Raw genomic sequence first — 21,304 nt, 5'->3', positions numbered from 1 at the left:
TGGATATATTCTAGTCTCATGAAGATATATTTTCCTATCAGCTTGGCGGACATGCAAGTTCTATAAGAATTTTCATCCAAGTGCTGTCCAGCAGCTGTGCTTCATTGATTTATCTTTTGAGGGTGCGTATGCCTCAATAACTACTTTATCCATTAAAAAATTCAAGATTGCACAAATTCTAATCTTATATTTTCCTGTCACCTTGGCGGACATGCAAGTTCTATAAGATTTCTTGTCCAAGTGGTGGCCAGCTGCTGTGCTTCATCGATTTATCTTTTGAGGGTACGTATGCCTCAGCAGCTACTTTATCTATAAACATTTTTATTAATTTGTAAGATTAGATATATTCTAGTCTTATTAAGGCATATCACCCCTAATATCACCCCCAGAACAATGACAGGCATTTCATTTGCTGTGTTTTCTTGAGTGGAAATGCAGGCTATCTGCCCGAGCCAACAATTTCATTAGTTAGAACTCTCAATTGTTGAACAAAATACCTTACAAGACGAGGCTACAGCCACACCTATAATATTGACCCACTAATAGAAGATTTGTGGTTGACAGCAGCAGGAATCCGAACATCTAAATGCGGGGTGCTTCAGTACATGAATTATATATACAGTATTGCGATGCTCTAATCATAGAAATGTCTCCTTAAATGACCTTGCAGTCTCTTACACTGGGCATTGCCTCAAAACAAGAGAGTGCGATCAAAATATATTTCTGTTGCCTGTGGATGACTGACTCACTCTTGAACCGCACTGCTACCAGAATGTACCATACAATCTGGATAACATTACGCCTAGCAGGATCTGGAAAGTCAACATCATTGGTGGTGCCACCTGATTGAACTTAGGACAGCGTAATGTTCAGAAGCCATGAATTTTCATGAGCAAAGAATCAAAAAAGGTCAAAATTTGACTTACAACGCCTATACAGATGTGATGATTCTTCATCAGCCTGCATCGTACTGCTTTTGCAACTGATCAATTTTATTGCTTGATGTTGCATTTTTTAAGAAATTGGTGATCATACTTTACATATCTTGTCCAATAATTCTTGTATTTGGTCATAGCCAGCTCCAACCAGGGTTTCATATTCCCATTATAATGTACCACAGCAGCACCTTCTATTTCACCCCGATCCACACTTGGGTTGTATCCTAAGCCCAAGACATGCCAGGATTTAGCCAAAGGGTAGGTCAAGTTGTAGAATGTTATAAGACCAGGCGGTAGGGTCCCTAGCTTCCACAATGTCCTGTCTGCATTCTGTACAATAAACCAAATGCATCAGTATGTAAGACCCCATACTAAATCTAATACGCTTTTCAAATATGAAACCAGAAGTGGACTTGTATAATTGACCAGTTTATTTTAGCAATGATCTAATCATTAAGTAAGTTTTAGAGGATGCCTTTACAGTCATGAGCTTCTTACCATATTTTGCCACCTGTGGTATATACCAGTAATATCCCTCTTTTTCCATTGCTGAAGATCAAAAATATTCATACCATATGCCCAGCCACAAGCACGTGGATCAAAATGCCTCCTAATGTGAGGATTTGAGAAGTTTAAATATTTGTCAAAACGATGAAAACTATGTCCGCAAGTCTCTACTGCACCATTCACCTTTTCATGCAAATTTACAGACCAAAGAGGCGTCAGATCCTTCTGTACTACAATGTCATCATCCAGAAAGAGTATTTTACTCAGCTTTGGATACACCTCTGGAAGGTAAAAGCGAAGATGATTCAACATTGAAAGATATTTTGGATTTCGATACTTCAGATTTGAGGAACCAGCAGCCAATGTTGTTGGATGATCTGCTTTGAAGTAATACTCCTTCATCACAGCAGATTCAAGCTGCCTTAACACAGGACAATATGAAGAATTTAACCATGTGAATTCATCAATGTTCTGGATATCAATTGTGGCTTTACCAGGTGGATTTGCCAGAAACCACATCTTCATAGAAGCATAATTCAATTTGTCGGTGACAAGGTGAAAGACGTGCTTCCAAGGTTCCTGCTTCAAAGGAACAGATCGAGGAATTATAAACAAAATAGCGTCAAAAAGATGCACCACATCCCTTCAAATCCTCAGCTTAAGATTGATACCTTGGCATTGCAGACTGTTGAATTGACTACCACAGCAGCTGCTAGGACATTATCAGAGAACAAGGCATAATGAAAGAGGCTCTTGTCCTCAAGCTTGTCGTGGCTAGTAAATCCTCTTTGCTCCTCAGGTAGCCTGTAATACTCCACAGTAAGCCGCATGGACAAACAATGTATACCTTTAGGGAGAGTCTTGGCTGCAAGCTGACTCAAAAAGGTGCTTTGTTTCTTGAGTACACGTGCCTGTTCTTGTGATGACTGCAACATCACCCTCAATTTTCTGGTTATGTCTGTGCAGTCATATAATTGCTCTCTGGCCTGGGACAGCATCTGCCCCATGGACTTAACCCTATCAGAGGCACTGCAACACCAAAAATGATGAACATGCGAGCTAGATTAGGACAGACGTGTTGTATAGATGTCATCCTGTAGCTGAACTAGGCCGCGAAAACTATAATAGAAACGGTGCTGCTGTCACGAAAACAGGGTCCAAGAGACTGTTACACATAGTAAAAAATTATTCTACAAACAATATGCAGATCTACTTCATTCAATCCTATTTGAGCAATAAGACACTCTTCAAAAAGATTTAAAAATGGCGTAAGCTCTTTGGTTAGAAGCTGAATCCAAGCTCTGTTTACCTCATAAAACAAAAAATCTATCAATAAATAGCAGGATCTAGCTGTTTTGACATCCCCACCAATGTTGTCAATGTACTTGGAGGATGCAGACAACTGCATCCTAGACAGAACTACCCACATCCATGAGCATCATCCATTGATAAGAAGCTTTCTAGCTGAGTTTGTTAGTACTCTACAGATAAAGGAGAATTTCCATCTATTATCCCTGTAAAAAATTGGCAATTATTCTACATATACCACATCCTGCATTCCAAAATGTAGAGCTCATACCTTTTCTCTTTCTATTGGTAGTGGAGAGACTGCATGCCCCCCTCTTTCAAAATCTTAAGTACAACTTTCCAATCCCATTAACTGATGCAGCAGCTGTAGCAGGAAGAAAGACTAACTCTTTCTCTCTCCTACTAACTGCTGACTGAATTGAGAGATTAATGCACTCAAACACAAGTGGAAGATGTGGGTGAGTGTGAGAATCTGAGGAGGAATACAAGGGGCCTCCGAAGGGAGAAAAGAACAACTGAATACATGTCTGCCCCATTGGGCTGAATACGACTGTAATAATTGAAAGAATAGATACTGTATGGAAGGATAACCTTCACTGCAAGAGAATGGAGAAATACTGTATGAAGCGGAAGATCCCTCACCGTAGAGCTGTAGGCTGAGGGCTGCTGTGATGCAGACCCTTTGCTGCTGCTGTCCGGACTGAAATGGACCTGTAGGTAGCCCTGTAGATGGCACGGATGGTGAATACCCTTCCAAAGGGCTGCTTTTATAGGCCTCTAGGGCCCCTTGCAGTAGCCGACTGGCCTGCCCAATATGGCCGACCAATCTGCCATAGAACCGGACCCCCTGGGGCCTTTATAACTAGGGCTTGAGCCCTCATTTCCATGCAGGGGCACAGCCCCTATGCAGGCCGACTTGTGCCCTGCCTCCCCACTGCCTTGTGGGGCTATAAAACAACCAATGAAACCGGCCTCTAATCACTCACAGGGCAGTGGAACTAAACCTTTAATCACTTCAGTACTTATTTACAGCTCACAAAGCATATATCACAATTATTAACCATTGCATGATCACCATTTGGCATTTACCCATTTGTTCACAAACAAAACCACTGAAAAAGGGATGGAGGCTAGAATGCCCCTGCTCAACAAACATCGACAAGTGCACCCGATTGGCCCCAAACACCGTGGCACCCTTTTCGGTATTTCTTTATATTTCACAGTGAAATGATTACAAGTTGCATCTGGGAGACCTTCCCTGCAACTGAGCACGCAACCCCAATTCACTAAGCCTTCGCAAGGCTTTCAAGCATAGAACACCATCACATAAGTGCACTTAACCCATAGGCTCAATCCAAAGGCATTCTCTTTTCCATATGCAATTCCATTGGCTGTCCAGATGCAATCACACTGCACCCCAGCTGCACTCTCTTTGAGTGGTTTCCAGATGGCATTCACAAAGCTTTTCAAAGCTCCAAAATAAAATCAGCAAAGTACCCAACCAAAGAATGACTCATGTAGCACTACCTGGGCACCTGTGAGCCAAGAAAGAGGCGGCACACGAGGCCAACCAATAGCTTATGGCAAAAAGAAATTGCAGCAGCAAAATCACAACTCACCAAGCCCTGAAAACTCGAACCACAGAAAGAATTCTACTGAAAAATGCGAAAAGAAGCACTTCTATCGCGAAGAAATGAGAGTTCTTGGGCTCAAAAGAAGCGTGCTTCAGAGAGGAATGCATTGAGAAGGTTTTGGAGAAGTTTCATCGCCGGAAAGTCCTCCAAAACTGAGAAAAACCAGTCAACCAGTGCGTGGGACCACTCGAAATTCAACAAAAAGCTGTAGCTTTGCAAGAGGAGAGGCCCAGGAGGCGGTAGAAGCAAAAAGGTCTAGAAAAAGCCACTTTTGCAAATTCGACCATGCCCTCTCCATGCTGCGCCATGTACAGTGCCTACTGCAGTTTGTCTTCCTGCCTACAAGCTCTGCCGCCTAGCTCGCCTTCTCTCTTGGCATACCCGCCATTATTGCACCATCTTCACGTCTTGTTCCAGGCCTGAACATGAAACCCTAGGGCACTCCATGGAATCCACCCTCGTGCCAGTATCAACAACCACACGCTTGGAAGATTCCAAGCACTCTATGCTGTCCTTTACCTTCACAAAGGTTTCTGACTCCCCGTCTGCCCACATCTCGATGTCAGACATCTTCACTGTGGCTTCTAGGTCAACATATCTGACCTTAGTGACACATGTAGATGTCACCAAGAACAGTTCTTTGATTACCACATTAGCGTTGGCTTTTGTGTCAAGCTCTGAATCGGACTCCTTGTTTTTCTGATCCACTTTTTTCTTTCTGCAATCCTTCGCAAAAATGGCCTGGCGTGTCACAATAGAAGCACTTCTTCTTCTACTTCCTTTTCTTGGAAGTGTCCTCGTCAATGAGTCATCCTTCTTAGACTTGCCACCGTTAGGCTTGCCCTTCCCTTTGCTAGCAATGCCTTGTCATCTTTGTCATTGTTGTAGAGCTTCTCCCTAGCTGCTTCCTCAAGCAGTAATGGAACCAACTTCTCATAAGTTAGAGGTTAGGTCCTCTGTCCTACTATCACAGTCGTAACGAAGCTTTTGAAACTCCAATGTAGGCTCCTCAATACATCAAGGCCAACTGGCACAAGTCCACCTTCTGACCAACCGATGCTAGTTGATCCCGCACCACCTTGACCTCCGTCAAGTGATCTTGTACCGAATCTCCCTCACCCATATCCAAGTTGTAGAGTTGATGCTAAAGAAGCAAGATCCAAGATGTATTATCTATCTCGTACGAATCCTTCAGAATTGCCCAAGCCTCTACTGACGTGTCGGTCGTCTGGATGTGAGAAAGCACAGAGTCTACCGTAGTCCCTATGATCAATTCTAGGACGTGGGCATCTGTATCTTCCCAAGCTTCGAGCTCCTCTCCTTCTAATAGTAGTATCTCCCCCTTGTTGTCCACCATATTCTCCAGCTTCACCTTAGCTCCCATTGTCAGTTTCCACAGCTTTTGAGCCACTAAATGACTCCAGATCTTCATCTTCCAGATAGGGTAACTTGTCCCATCCAGTATCCCATACTCTCTAAAGTTAGGGATGGTAAAAGAAAGAAATCTGGGGGAGGAGGAAGGGAGAGAAGGGGCTGAAGAGGCTTCTAAATCGACATCTCTACTGCTAAATCACACAGCAAAGTCGAACAAACTCAACCTTGTGGCCATCCACCAAATCCTAGGTCCACCTCACCCATGCTCTCCTCATATGGGGACTTACAGATGGGGAAGTGACCTTTCCAACATGTGCTGATGTGGCTGCTGATGCAGCCTGTACGGCTGTTGATGTGGCAACCTAGCATGCCACGGGTTGTGGATGCCCATGACATCCCCTTTTGCTGAGATTAGAGCTAGGGTATGGAAAAAGGCTCCTTATATGCTGAAAGGAGGTGGGGATAAACTGTGAAAAAATATTTTTCACCCCATGATGCCTCGTGGGAGCCCCTATGCCTTAACTAACTACGTACAAGCGTTGATGATTGCACGTACCCTTCTTGAACCGATGAAGTAAAATCGTATCGGGCTTGACCACCTCTGCCTCATCAACAGTCTCGGCCTGCTCCACATCTAGAACCACTGTCACTCCCAGACCCACATATGGCTGGAGCCATGACACATGAAAATCTAGATGCATGGTCCATGTTGTAGGTAACCGTAACTTCATGGCCACATCATTGATAACCTTAATGATCAAAAAGGGGCCAAAGCTTTGATGTGAGAGCTTGAGGCACTTGCTTGAGTCGCTTCTTCATGATCCGAAGATAAACCCGCTTCCCTTCCTTGTAACCCACATCACCCATGTGCTTGTTGGCTTGCGTCAATGCAGACTTTCACGGCCTCCATGATCTGCTCACATGTCTCTGTGATGCGATCGGCCTCGTACACCTTCTCGAATGTCCTGGTGAGAAGGGACTTGAACTACTTGCTAAAGGTTGCTTCATAGGGTGTCCTACCCAAACTGGTGGAATAAGAATCATTTAGGATCATTTGAACCAATGCTAGATACTACTACCATCGGGACCGTGCATCGGGATTGTAGATTTCTAATTGTCCCTATTATTGCGGATGGAAGCTGCAGGAAAAGCTAAGCTTTGTAACAAAGTTGTCAAAAAGGGCTCTCCAAAACTGACTGGTGAAATTGGAATCCCTATCAGACACAACCATACACAGCATGCCACACATCGGATACCACAATCTTAGGAAAGGTCGAGTTGTATCCTATGCATCAATGGTACCCTTGCATGGAGTAAGTATGACAAATTTGTTGAACCTATCCTCAATGGTCAGACACATGGTATTCCTAGAATCAATGGCTGGCAGAAGGTCTGTGAGAAAATCCATGCTATTTGTTCGAAACACTAATTCGAAATCTCAAGGGACTGAAGTAGACCTCGCAACCTCCCATGGGATACCTTCACCTGCTCGCATATCTGGCAGTGCGACACATACCAGTGGACATCTCTATGTGAATGAGACTTGAAAAACTTAAGCTCAATCTTGTCAAGAGTTCTTGCAACCCCTTGGTGTCCACCAACTGTCGAATCGTGCATATCACGGAATTTGGGAAGCACATAAAGGCATCCTCTAAGTCCGGTTACACACCGGGGCTGTGCTTACACCCGTGATGTTAGAAATCGACCAATAGAGGGTGCGCACAGCGAAAGACTGATAGATTAGCCTAGGAGCTCACACTCTGTGTGTGTGTGTGTGGAGTGGAATCACAAACTTCTTTAACTTATGTTCATCAAATATATGTGCAAACTCATCAATAGACAATGATCCAGTCAGATATAGAAACCACCAAAACACTATATTTCCATCCAAAGTTATGGACATAATACAAAAGAGATAGATCCAAAGCCCCACCAGAGTGTGGTCCTTTGATCTTACCACGTGGTACTTATACTATCTGCCGGATATCTCTAGACTTGAGCCCACGTGCTCCACCTCAAGCGTATGTAGACTCTCCATCCAGATCACAACACCTTGCTGCCCTGAGAGATAGCCAAGGTTCAGCCCCTAGAGAGCTCAATCTGCAGCATCCCTTCAACTCTCCTTCACCTCCAGTATGCCCAAGGGTGTTACGCTCTAGCCGAAGTAGCATGACCTCGAAAGAATCAGTCGGCATTTCCCTTAAAGGATCTTTGTTTGTAATATATATGTTTGCGCTTCATGTAAATGATCGGGAGGGAATTAATGTCAAGGTCCTAGGTGAGGGCTGATAGCACCAGACTAGGGGGATCTAAGGCTAAGGGCCTAATGCAAGAAATGTGCCTAGGGGCAATTGGAATTAAAGTATCCCAAGAGGGGTGAAAAGATGCATTAGGAAGGCCCTATGATGATGACATGTAGCATCTAGATCCATCTAGGGAGATGGGGCTTGTTGAAGTTAGTGAGAGAAGGAGAATGAACCTGCACGTATGTTGTTCCCGATTTTGATTTCTCTGAGTGCTCTCACACTTCAACAGGATTTGGCTGGGAGGTTACTTTGTGGTGCTACTCCCGTGATCTGCTGTAGTTAGTAGAAAGTACGTAACAGTTGGAATCAGAGCTATCAGGTTGACGAAAATCCAGAGGCGATACGTGGAGCTGGGTGAAAGACCTGCGAAACGAATAGTAAGGCTCGTGAATGGGACGTGATCACACGATTACTTCGTGGAGAGAGGTGTGACGACGAACGGCGTGGGCATGTCACACAGGGATAATTCTACTACGTGTGATGCCAAAACAGAATAGAATAAGAGTTAACGATCTCGGAAGGGGCTAGCCAAAAAAAAAAAAAATTACAAGAAGAGGATCGCTGTTCCCTTCGCTATTTCCTACCGATTCTGTACATAAAAGTTGACATCGCAAAGGCCTAGCGTGAGATGCAACGTGTGCTTTAAAATGGTCACGGGATTTGGCCGTCTCGTCCGTTGGCGTCAGGCAAGGATTAGAGGTGGTTATTCATTTGGTAAATGAGGCGTGATGATGGGTGACGTACAAGCAGCGATGGTAGCGTGGTGGCTCGACGGCGATGTATGGCTTAGTCGGGACTGGGTAATCTACCCGTTGTAAGAGCCTTGGCGATCAATTTTCGGATAGAGCAATATACTTGGAGCTCCCTCCAAGACCCACCTCTGGTGACCTTGTCGAGAGACTGAAGGAACTGCTGAGTAATCTCAATCGTCTGACGCCGGCTGAGAATCTCTTGTTCGTATTAGATTGGAGGCAGCTCCTCAAAGCAGTAATTAGCGTATCATTCTGAAACAGAGAGCAGGCTTCGGGAACTCGAATTGCGTGGAGCTTCCAAGGAGCATCAAATTTTCCTTTTATATAAAATTTCAGTTTTCAGTGTACAGTTTATTATTCCTGTACAGCAAAGGGGAATCTGAATTTTTTTTAAAAAATTATGGACAGTCTTTGAAATTATGCTTGTGCATATGCCTGTGTGCTTCAGTCAGAGTTGATTTGCAGGAATTTCCCTAGTATAGGGAAAAGCGGTATTTGGGTTATGCCTGTGTCAAATGCCTAGTCAGTGTGCATGTGGGATTGCAGGTATTCCCTAGAATAGGGAATTGTGTCAGAGTGCCAGTATACTGAATTTTGTCAGTTTGTAAATACAATATTCTAGCGGTGTTTTTTTTTTTTTTTTAATAAATAAAAGCAAACACCCATTGACTTGAATGGAAGCAGAAGAAGGAGCTTCTAGGAGGGACCCTGGTGAATCAGGAGTCCGGCCGACCCAGCAAGTGTCGCACCCAGGAGCTCACACCTTATCTGGCAGGATTGCATTACTTGAGGATGCCTTGCAGCAGTTATTAGCCCAACAATTACAGTCCAATGCAGGGCAGTCTGAACTTAGAAGAGTGATACACAGTATGTCTACCAGACCTTCTCGAGATGAGAAAGGAAAGGCTCCAATGGAACCAGAATCTAGTGTCCATACGGTCGAGCCTAGAAAGGCTAAAGTACCTAATATTGCCAATTACAGGCCGGAAAAGTATTTTGGTCGGATGAATGACCGTAGTTCTGATGTCATTGAGACCTGGTTACACAAATGGAACGAGGCGTTCGCCATTTGTGTAATCAGAAATGATATCAAGAAGATCCGCAAGGCCACCCACATGTTTAGTGAGGCAGCCGATCAATGGTGGATTTAACAACAAAAAGATGGTATTACATCCACTACCTGGGAAGGGTTTAAAAGGGAATTTAGGAAACACTTCTTACCTCCTGACGAAGCATCCCGAGCTTGGAATCAGTATAGAAACCTTCGTCAAAGAAATTTGTCAGTGGTAGAATATATTGATAAGTTTCGAGAGAGCGTAATGAAGGTTGATGAACCCTACCTCAATCAATCCAAGTGAAAGATTTCATATTTGGATTGAATAATCGAATTAAAATGGAAGTTCGGGCTAAGTATGCGAACACGTTGGATGATGCAATAGCCATAGCCCTGAACTATGAAGATGCCAAGGGCAACAGACCAAGTGGGTTTGCACAGGTCGGGACCCTGTATGGGTACCAGAAGAAATCTGGGTTTAAGAAGAAGTGGATTAGTAAAGGGAGTGGTTCTCAGCCGAGTGGTCAAGCCAAGCCGGCGAAACCAACTGAAACTCCTAAATCAAGTACCACCATTGGAGTGAAGAGGAAAGTAACACCAATGGCAGCCCGGGCTTGGTCAAAGTCTCCCTTAAACCCAGAGCAAAGAGAAAAAGCGAGGAGAGAAGGCTTGTGTTTTGGATGCCTTCAGCCTCATCAGTGGAAGGATTGTCCACGAAATAAGGATCGTCGGATGGCTGAGATGGTAGTCTCAGAATGCGACGTGGAAATGAAGGAAAGTCCCAAAGTCGAACAGATGCAGATTCAGCTAGCGGGATCTTCTCAGAGGTCAGTACCTTGTTAATTATGTGTGTCTGTTGCTAAGCTAGTAACGAGTGCACCTGATAACATCCTATCTAAGCCCGTAGCAACAAGGTAAACAGCCTTTAATGATACGGAGTTAATTAAGATGAAAGGGCAAGTGGCCAATCATGATATCATTGTGTTGTTTGACTCGGCATCAACTCACAATGTAATTAACTCCAAGCTCGTGAAGAGACTGAAGTTAAAGACTAGCCCATCTGACTATGCGTATACAGTCAGGATGGCAGATGGAAGTTCAACTGAAGTATGGGACCAAAGGGTTACCCAATTGGAGCTTCGTATTCAGGACTATGCTCAGAAGCTTGGTTTTGAAATGACTAAGCTTGCTCATGCAGATATAGCCTTGGGTATGGCGTGGCATTCTAGGAAGAATTCAGCCATTTCAAGATGAATGATGTGCTTTATGTCTTGCGAGGTGAAAAAGATGTACCTCAGGGACCGTTGGTTTCCGTGATGAAAATCTGAAAAGCTCAAGAAGAGTTTTTATTCCTTTGCACAGCATCGGTAGAGCCGGTTGATGATTCTTCGTCTAGCACTGATGTTGCGTAAAGTGGTCAGATGGCCAAGCTGGATAATCTTATAGCAGAGGAGTTCTCTGACTGTTTTAGGGATGAACTATCTTATGGGTTACCTCTAGAGCGGAATGTTCAACATAAGATTAAACTGATCCCGGGGGCAGAACCTGTAAATAGACCTCCCTATAGAATGAGTTTTACTCAAGAGGCGAAGGTACGTAGACAACTGGAAGAATACCTCAAGTTGGGGCACATTCAACCAAGTTTCTCACCTTTTGCTTCGCCAGCGATATTAAAGAAAAGGATGATACGTTTCGCCTCTGTATAGATTACAGAGCATTGAATAATATCACTGTTAAGCACAGGTATCCGATGGCTCGGATTGATGATTTGCTAGATGCATTACATGGAGCCGTGATTTTCAGCTAGATAGATCTTAAGTGTGGCTACCATCAGATCCGAATTAGAGCCGAGGATGTGCATAAAACTGCTTTCAAAAGCAGGTTTGGTCATTATGAGTTTTTGGTAATGCCCTTCGGACTTACCAATGCTCCAGCTACATTCGTCATGCTTATGAACGATTTACTACGTCCGTATATCGAAAAGTTAGTAGTATATTTTATTGACGATATTCTAGTGTTCAGTAAAAGTATTACTGAGCATCGTGAACACTTAAGAATAGTGTTCAGTACTTTGAGGAAAGCCGGTCTTTATGTAAATAAAAAGAAAACTATACTGTGTATGGTTAGGCTTGAATATTTAGCATTCATAATTACTCCAGAGGGGGTAGAAATGGATCCGAAGAAAGTGGCTGCGATACTGACTTGGCCAATCCCTCAAAGTCTGACCGCTTTGCGATCATTCTTGGGATTTGTCCAATTTTATAGAAGGCATAAGTAGCTGCGATACTAACTTGGCCAATCCCTCAGAGTCTAACCGCTTTGCGATCATTCTTGGTATTTGTCCAATTTTATAGAAGGCATATCAAAGGGTATTCCGAAATAGTATCGCCATTGACTGATCTGACCTCAGATAAAGTACCTTTTATATGGGGACAGAATCAACAAGAAAGTTTTAAGCACCATAAAACAAGCTGTGGTCACAGGACCAGTGTTAAAAATAGTTGATCCCCAGAAACCGTTGTTCCTGGAAACCGATGCAAGTGGCATTGCGGTAGGAGCAGTTCTCCTTCAAGAGGGAAGGCCAGTAGCCTTTGAAAGCAAGAAGCTTTCTCCCTCTCAAAGGAATTGGCCAACTCATGAATTGGAGTTGTATGATGTTATCCATGCTTTGAAAACATGGAGGCATTATTTGTATGGTTCATAGTTTTATGTGGATGTGGATCATGATACTCTGAAACATTTTTGTAAACAGCCTGACTTGAGGGGCCGCCAAGCTAGGTGGGCAGAGCTGATGCAGGAGTTTAATTTAACGATTCGGTACCGAAGAGGAAAAGATAATAAGGTTGCTAATGCGTTGTCTCGCATTATGCACAATATGAGTTGTACGGTATTAGAGAGTGCTCTAATGACCGAGATTAGAGAAACTCAAAAGGTGGACGAGTTTGTCCAGAGCTTATGGCCTAAAGCTCATGTGTTTAGACCTGGGGAAGAGAAGGATGACCTGGCATCCAGAAAAGGCCAAACTTATGCAAGATATACCATAAGGGATGGTATGCTGAAAAGAAATGGCAAGGTTGTAGTACCTAGTCAGAATGATCTCAGGCAGAGAGTCATTCAACAGTGCCATGATAGCCCATGTGCGGGACATCCAGGAGTCGAGAAGACATATGATCTCGTGAAGCGAGATTTCTTTTAGCCAAAGATGAAAAAGCATATTCATGAATATGTGACACGGTGTTTTTCGTGTCAGGTAAGTAAGGCCGAGCGGGTGAAGCCACCCGGACTTTTACATCCCTTAGAAATACCACTAAGTAAGTGGGAGAGCATTTCCATGGACTTTATTATAGGACTGCCTACGACACAAGGTGGATATGATTCTATCCTTGTGGTGGTTGATCGTCTAACCAAGATGGCTCGCTTCATTCCGACTAGAGAGTCTATTAGTGCCCCACAAGTGGCGGATTTGTTTATTAGACATATTTCGTCTGCATGGATTGCCTAGATCCATAGTGTCAGACAGAGATGTCAGATTTACCGGTCATTTTTGGACAGCGGTATTTGAGACACTAAGGACTGAGTTGGGAATGAGTAGTGGGGATCATCCTGAAACGGATGGTCAGACGGAGAGAGTCAACCAGGTTTTAGAGGATATGCTGAGGGCATATGTGTCATTGAGGCAACATACATGGGACAAGTAGTTGCCATTGTTAGAGTTTGCCTACAATGATAGAAAACATTCCTCTACAGGATTCAGTCCGTTTGAGCTGAACTATGGTTATAGACCAGCGAATCCAACTATAGTTGGAGTACCTCAAAAAGTGCCTAGTGCTGCGAACTTTGTGGTTCAGATGCAGGAGATGCTAGCACTTGCGAGAGCTAATATCCGCCAAGCTATGGATAGAGCCAAGGCGTATGCGGATGAAAACCGGTCTATAAGAGAATTTAAGGAAGGAGAAAAAGTTTTTCTCAAAGTTCCTTCGCACTCGAAGTTGTTAACTTCAGGAGAGTGTGCTAAGTTATCACCTCGATATTGTGGGCCGTGGTTAATTCTAAAGAGAATAGGCAAGGTAGCCTATAAATTAGAATTGCCACAGGGTTGCAAGGTGCACCCAGTGTTTCATGTTTCTCGTTTAAAGAAATTTTTGCATACTGGTGATTCACTAATCGAAGGTGTGGTTTTGTTTCAAGAGATGGAGGATAATGCAAGGCGCAAACCAACAAGAATCCTGGACCGAGGAACAATGCAAATACGAAATCGGAAGATACCCACGGTGTTGGTTGCATGGCATCGTCTGCCTCTATCAGAAGCTACCTAGGAATCCGTATACCAGTTGCGGAGAGTGTTCCCACGGTGTTGGTTGCATGGCATCGTCTGCCTCTATCAGAAGCTACCTAGGAATCCTGGACCGCAATGCAAATACGAAATCGGAAGATACCCACGGTGTTGGTTGCATGGCATCGTCTGCCTCTATCAGAAGCTACCTAGGAATCCGTATACTAGTTGCGGAGAGTGTTCCCAGACTTTATCATCGAGGACGCTGATGTCTGAAGAGGGAAGGAATGTTACGCTCTAGCCGAGGTAGCATGACCTCAGAAGAATCAGTCGACATTTCCCTTAAAGAATCTCTGTTTGTAATATGTTTGCGCTTCATGTAAATGATCGGGAGGGAATTAATGTCAAGGTCCTAGGTGAGGGCTGATAGCACCAGACTAGGGGGATCTAAGGCTAAGGGCCTAATGCAAGAAATGTGCCTAGGGGCAATTGGAATTGAAGTATCCCAAGAGAGGGGTGAAAAGATGCATTAGGAAGGCCCTATGATGATGACATGTGGCATCTAGATCCATCTAGGGAGATGGGGCTTGTTGAAGTTAGTGAGAGAAGGAGAATGAACCTGCACGTATGTTGTTCTCGATTTTGATTTCTCTGAGTGCTCTCACGCTTCAACAGGATTTGGCTGGGAGGTTACTCTATGGTGCTACTCCCGTGATCTGCTGTAGTTAGTAGAAAGTACGTAACAAAGGGAGTGGCTTTTGGATGCTCCTGTTTTTGCTGAGTTGCTGGATGATTATGAGGGCGCAAGGCCCTCCCTTTTATAGGCCCAGAGGGCTGGGCAACCAACCAACCCAGCAGGCCCAAAATGGCCGACCTGCTGGTCAGTCAACCTGCCCCCTCTGGCATATATAATGTGCCCCTTCTGGGGCTCAAAACAAGGGCCTGTTGGCCCACAAAACTAGGGCACCTGGCCCTTACTTTCCTGCACCACTTGGTCTGCCCTAATCTGACCTGGTTGGCTGGCTCCAACCCGCCCAACGAGTCAGCCAATAGCCGACTCATGCTGCTGCTCTGTACCTCCACTGTGCCATCTGCCAGAGCATGTTGCAGGCCATCAGCCTGGGTTGAGAGATAGGCTTTTGTACAAGTTGGCGGTCACAATCCTCCATCAGAGAGTATGCATGTATGGACTCTCAATTATGGCATCAAAGGTATGGGCATCTTAATTTTAAATCCATGCAATTGCTTGAATGCAAGAACATGGTGAAAGGACTCCCGTCAATCAAGGAGGGAAGTTTGTGTGAAGGATTCCTTTGTGGGAAACAATTTCCACTTCAGCAAAAGGGGATGTCATGCACATGCCACAGCCCCATGGCCATCTGCCTAACTTCAGCAAAGTCAAGTTGTCAGGGCAGCTACAAGGGCTGCCATTTAGTCCAGAAGCAGATCAATCTCAGCCACGTGTAGATCTAAATCATGCAAATGAGAACCATGATTTGGACAGCAGCTAAACAGGAGAAAGTAGTTCTCATCCCTGTTACACTAAGCTTTCATGATTTGGGCATTGTTGATCGGCAAAAAGATGACTTAAGGAGCAGGTCAAGATGGAGTCCTACCGTCTACGGCTACTGTCCTTGCAGCAAGATGACACAAGAAGCAGGTAGTCCAGCTAATGTACTAGCAGGTCAGGGCTATGTTTATTGCATTATGCAACCTGGCACTATTTGCAGGAAAGAGCTCCCTGCTGGCGACACGAGAAACTGATGACTCCTAGATAAAGAGCAATCCGCTGTCCACCTCACTGGGAAGATCTTCTCAATGCAGGCAACAAAAAGGTCAAAGGGTTTGGGGGATGGCCAACTTGAAGAACACTGACAAAGGAGCTGGGAGTGTAAGGTTGAGCTGTAGTTGGACTGTGGGCTTTAGAGAGAAATGGAGAGAGAGATGACATTGCATGGTGCAGCTGGCTCCTCCTCTGTAGAGAATATTACTGCATGGAAAGTACCGTGCTGATTTCTGAATAGGAAACTAAGCCCCAGGATCAAGGCCTCCAAACCGTCGAAGCTCCTTCAAGATGGCCACTCTTCTTTCCTCCAAGGGTGCTCCAAGAGCACCATAAGGAAAGCTGATTTCAGACACATGAGGATTGGGGGCCCTCTTTTTCTCTTAAATGGTTGGCCTAGGTCAAAGTCTGCCCAAGAAATGTCCTCTCCCTAACCATTTCTTAAGTTGTCAGTGCACTTGTGATCATGCTGACGTGGGGTACGTCATGGAGCAAACTCTTTATCTGCAATCCCAGTTTTCTTCCTAGAATGGCAAAATGTCTGTACTAGAGTAGATATTACGAAGAACTCTTTCGTACCAATAGATATGTCCACGTTATTGGGAAAGATGCATGTGACGGAAATCGATTCGTAATGTCTTTGTCAACTCACACTATACATCTTAATTACAATGTATTTGTGAATCGTGATGCAATCCAACAACGTGCAGAGAAAAAAGTGCACCTGCGTGGCAGATCAGAATCAGCGTTGACCTCGCCAAGTGTCCGCTGACTCTCTGCGATGCGTAATCTCAAGTCATGCCCAAGGTGAGACTTATTGTGAGATTGAGCTATACTAGCATAGACTCTGGCCATGATCAATTGATCCCGCATAAGCCTCACCAAGGAGTCTGAGTTTTCATCGTTCTCTCGTCTCCAAATACTGTACTTGTTCAGCACGCTACCAACACCAGTAATCTCTTTTGACCGTGCAATGGCCTTCTTCTCTAGTTTTGCAGCTGCTGCTGCATCCTGTTTAGTGAGCTCTGTCAGTCTCTTCACTTTCCTCTGTGCTCTCATCTGCTGCATGATGGACAGAGCGTATAAGTGAGGAAACCCTGCCACACACTTATTGCGATCATGAAAAGTTAAACAACCGTTTACTCTAATAAGAAAGACGTTGCCACCAGTAAAATAGTACCTAACCCCGGATGATCACTAAAACTACCTTTATAATCCCCAAATTTGCAACAAAAGACTTTAAGGGACGTACACGTCTTGCATTTTGAGCAGGCGAGAGCGTGCCGCTTCCTGTATGCTTGGCTTCTCCATTTTCCAGTCCTGGAAAGATCGATGCAAGACTAAGAATGACATGCTCGTAACGATGTACGGCAACTAAAGTGGACACTGGACATAGAAAAATAATTACTACCTGGTGTCCTCTGTGAGATCTGTTGCTCGGCTTCCTTTCTGCCCTCCAAAGCTCCAATCTCTTCAAAATGTGAAGCTGACTTTTCTTCATGGTTTTTCTCCTCCGTTTTTCCATTAAGGTTTTTAAAAGTACTGAATCCCTCCGCATTCAACAAGGCGTTTGTCTAGTAGAAACGGTAATGAAGTCCAATAAAATCTCATGCAAGGAAGAAATGTACAGAATGCAAACGGAAGGAAAGAATCTGAATCTACCTGCGACGTGCTAAAACTCGTCTCCGCTGACTTTTCAATCACCCAGGAGGACGACAGATCTTTTCTGCTGACTGCGTTCAGGCTCAAAGGTCCAGAATCATCTGTGTTTGATATAATGGCATCAATCACCTGCTCAAAAAGGTTCGCAAAAACGAACTTAGACAACGATACCGAGAGGCAGCCCGAGACAGCGGTCAACTCAAAAATATAAAGCAGCAACCAACAAGCCCGCGATCAACCTTTTACACGAAGCTGTCAAGATATGAGCAGGGAGTATTTCCGCAATTCAAATTACTTCTCGAACGAATACAAAAGAACAAGAGTAAGGCTTTGTGCGGATGGAGCCAACAACAAATTACTAACAACGCGGTTAGGTTTAGGTGGCATAGAAATGAATGCTTCAATTTCACACTTAAGACGGCAATCAAGACTTCGTAGGCTTATTTGTTTGATGCTTTTGGATTCGATTTTTCCGTAGCCTGAACGTGTACCTCCTTTGGAAGCATGGTCTCTATCTGTTGGAACGCATTAAGCTTCCTATGCTCAGGGACCTGCGTCAGCGCTGCAGAAATTTAGGCCGCAGCTTGTGAAATAGAGACTTTATAGGGAAGGTACCATAAAATCGCTTCATGCGAGTAGATAGCAAGAGTGAACTGGAAACTTTGTTTGATGAGCTCTTACCGCGTTCAATGATCCATCAAGGAGATCCTCTTGCCCTGCAAAACAAGTAGACAAGGCCCGGAAAATGGTCATGAGGAAAACAGGACAAACGGAAAGCGAGCGCAGAAGGCAGGTATCCGAACGAAGAAAAAGGAAGCTAGTGTACGAAGATGACGCCCACAGCTTCACAAAGAATGAAGAAAAGCATTCATCCACGCTGAATTTGAAAGGCGCAGCGGATAGGATAGGAGCGACGGCATGGCATTCAATGTACAAGAGTTCGAATGGCGACAGAAGGAGAACGGCGGAAAAGAGACAAGCCTATACCGAAAGTGCTTCTGAAGTTCCCACTGTGCGCTGCCAAGAATACTAGCGGCGTCACAACAGATGCGAAGAGCAAACTGCAAAGGGGAAGACGATATTTGCTGGCACTCTTTGAACGTGGAATGGGAACATAGCTAGTTCGTTTTCGCAGCTGCATGTTGCCACAACTTCAGGCCTTAAAGCTGGTAAGCATGCTCACTCGTTGCAAGGAGAGAGCAATCGGTTGCCGCAACTGGTCACACAGAGCTCAAATCAAAACAGGTTACGAAAGAGCAGAGAGTTCCACGAAACGTGCACTCGAGATGACAATGAGGACGCGTATCGAGTGAATGTCTCGCGCGCTACCAAAGGAAGTCCGAAGAAGAGAGCGGTAAAGGCTTTGGACGATGAGACGGAAATAAGAGAGGAACCTTCTCCAATGGCTGAGGAGCCACAAGAACGACAATGCTGCTGCGGCTGCTGCCTGTTGCGTGCCTGAGTCCTGATCGCAGCGGCAGCACGGTCCTCGAGGAGCGAAGAGCGGGGAAGAGCAGCTTCAAGGTAGGTGCTATGGCGTGTTTCTCGAGCTTCGTTGAGCTATTGCGGGAGGAAGCTTATTAATCAGCTGCTTCTGGCCTCCATCATCCGCAATGCGGCTACCTTTCCCGCAGTGCCAGAGTTTTCACCGTCTTCCAAACTTGTTCCTTCATCCTCAAGCTTGAAAGTTGAGCTTCGGCTGCTTGTTGAGCTTCTCCGTCAGCTGCTGCTGCTGCTGCAGGAAGCTGCATTTGCTGCATGAGAGGCAGTTTCTTCATCACCGTCCGCCGCTGCTGCAGGAGGCTCCATTTGCTGCGTGAGAGGCAAATTCAGACAATTTCTTCATCACCGTGTTTGCGTTACCTTACAGTTGAGCTTCTCCTGCTTAATGAGCTTCGGCGGCGGCTGCTGCTGCTGCACGAAGCTTCCTTTGCTGGTTGAGAGAGACAATTTTTCCATCACCGTGTTTGCCTTACCTTCAAGATCGTCGTCCTCCCCACATTTCCTCCATCAGCGTGACGCGACAGCGGGCAAGCTCGAGCTTTCGGTGGACAAGCAAGCATGGCGGGGCGCTTTTGCTACTGCTAGTGCTGCTGCATGGAGGAGGCGTAGAAAATGAGCAAAGTGGGACGAGGCACAATCATGTTTGATGATGAGGATAGAGATGAGTGTGCAGGAAGGGGGTGGGGTGTGGGGAGGAAAGACGAGGAGGAAGCTTGCGAAGGTCGCGAGTCGCCATAGCCATAGCCGAGGAAGAAGAAGGAGATAGAGCTATGATGACGCACCGCCATAGCCAAAATAGCTAGCTGGGCAGCCAGCTCTTTTTCATTCATTCAAGCTCTTCATGGTTTTTTGGAGCTTGTACTCATAGTACCATTACACTCTCTGAGGCTTAGTCTCTCTCTGTCTCTCTCTGCCCTTTTCTCAAGGGCGTCTGCCTCCGTGGCATCCATCCTACTTGAGGTGCCGTGCTCACGTGATTGCCACGTTCATGAACGCCCCTGTAGCCGACTCGACACCGCCGCTCACTAATGACTGCCAGGCGTGCGCTCTCCATGGCATGGTCCACGTCATTACCACGGCGGCGCACACCCCTGTCCCGGGTCCTTTAACACTGCCTACATGGCAGGACGCCACGCGTCATGTGTCCAGTGGTCAGCCATTTGCGATAGCCCGACCGTGATGCGGCGCTGCTTTTACTATCCAGCCTCCTTTTTTTTAATAGATTTTTTATTATCAGAATCTGAGGACACAATTCGCCTATACCATATCTGTGTATAACGATCGACGAATATATATATACAGGAATTTGGGCTTTTTTATTATTACCCTATACCATATATGTGTATATGTATATATGTATATTTAAGCCCCGACACTCTTATCTACCCCTTGCACTTGCAACACGAATCCCACCCCCCCTCCCTTGCCTATACGAGTAACTTGACCCGTCTGTAGAGACCCCCTCCGCTGGGTCTCGAAGTTGCGATCATCTAATGCATCTGTGCAACTACACCATCACCATTATCACCATCATCTTGAATGGATAATGCTAGAATGGAAGCCATAGCTTTGGACAAAGAAGCTGATTGAGCGGCTGTGCTAGATAGAAGTCTTTCTTTCGTTCAATCACTCTCAGTCTAATTTATGCGTCTCTCTCTCTAACACAACACGCAAACCTTTCACTACGGAATCAAAACTTCTTTACTTATGTATACCTCTCTCTCTCTCTCTCTCTCTCTCTCTCTCTCTCTCTCTCTCTCTCTCGCTCCAACTCTCTATAATTCTCTCTGTGCTTGCAATGCTCCCACATTTTGTGTACATGTCCACCAAAGTGGTTCCCATAGAGAAATCGAACTCAAAGCCAATCTTTAAAACTTTAGAGTTGTTTCCTAAACTTCCTTTAAACTTGCTTCCCCTCTTCCACCATGCAAGCCTATACTGTTGGATCCAAAGCCAACACATCCTCGTCTTGCTTGTGATAACCCATGATCATGCTAGACCAAGAATACACATTGAGATAGACCAAGATGGAAGACAGATGCCTAATGGGAGTTGTCTAGACCTCTGATTCTTGTGAATGCTCCTCAGCTTGACCTCCAAAGGCTACACATGTAGCAAAAATACATAGACTCTACAGAAAGCACGTAGCTAGTTGCAATTCCACTACCAAAGGGTGGCCTGAATGACCACTATGCCTCAGTTCAACTTCC

General features: G+C 45.0%; 1 protein-coding gene across 3 annotated transcripts; it reads right to left on the bottom strand.

The window, feature by feature from the left end:
* Positions 1 to 635: 635 nt before the first annotated feature.
* On the bottom strand, positions 636 to 19,824 carry LOC147898290 (polygalacturonate 4-alpha-galacturonosyltransferase-like). 3 transcript variants are annotated; one of them, XM_087378777.1, is made up of 12 exons: positions 19,455 to 19,824; positions 18,986 to 19,345; positions 18,579 to 18,807; positions 18,273 to 18,307; positions 18,083 to 18,142; positions 17,592 to 17,720; positions 17,341 to 17,503; positions 17,182 to 17,249; positions 16,654 to 16,991; positions 2,117 to 2,474; positions 1,437 to 2,024; positions 636 to 1,268 (listed from the first exon to the last, which is right to left on the bottom strand). In XM_087378777.1, exons 3-12 carry the CDS (start codon positions 18,730 to 18,732, stop codon positions 993 to 995), a joined length of 2,169 nt encoding a protein of 722 aa, XP_087234903.1. In that variant the 5' UTR covers positions 18,733 to 18,807; positions 18,986 to 19,345; positions 19,455 to 19,824; the 3' UTR covers positions 636 to 992. The 3 variants fall into 3 exon arrangements, with proteins under 3 accessions (XP_087234903.1, XP_087234902.1, XP_087234904.1); XM_087378776.1 differs by having other exon boundaries at positions 18,986 to 19,403; positions 19,568 to 19,824; XM_087378778.1 differs by having other exon boundaries at positions 16,654 to 16,988; positions 18,986 to 19,403; positions 19,568 to 19,824.
* Between the last annotated feature and the right edge of the window lie 1,480 nt (positions 19,825 to 21,304).

Source organism: Dipteris shenzhenensis, chromosome 9 (assembly GCF_047967505.1).
Source record: "Dipteris shenzhenensis isolate YYH24624 ecotype China chromosome 9, Dip_SZ_1.0, whole genome shotgun sequence".
Lineage (NCBI taxonomy): Eukaryota > Viridiplantae > Streptophyta > Polypodiopsida > Gleicheniales > Dipteridaceae > Dipteris > Dipteris shenzhenensis.
Note: the sequence above shows the minus strand (reverse complement) of the source record. Positions and strands in the feature narration are given on the sequence as shown.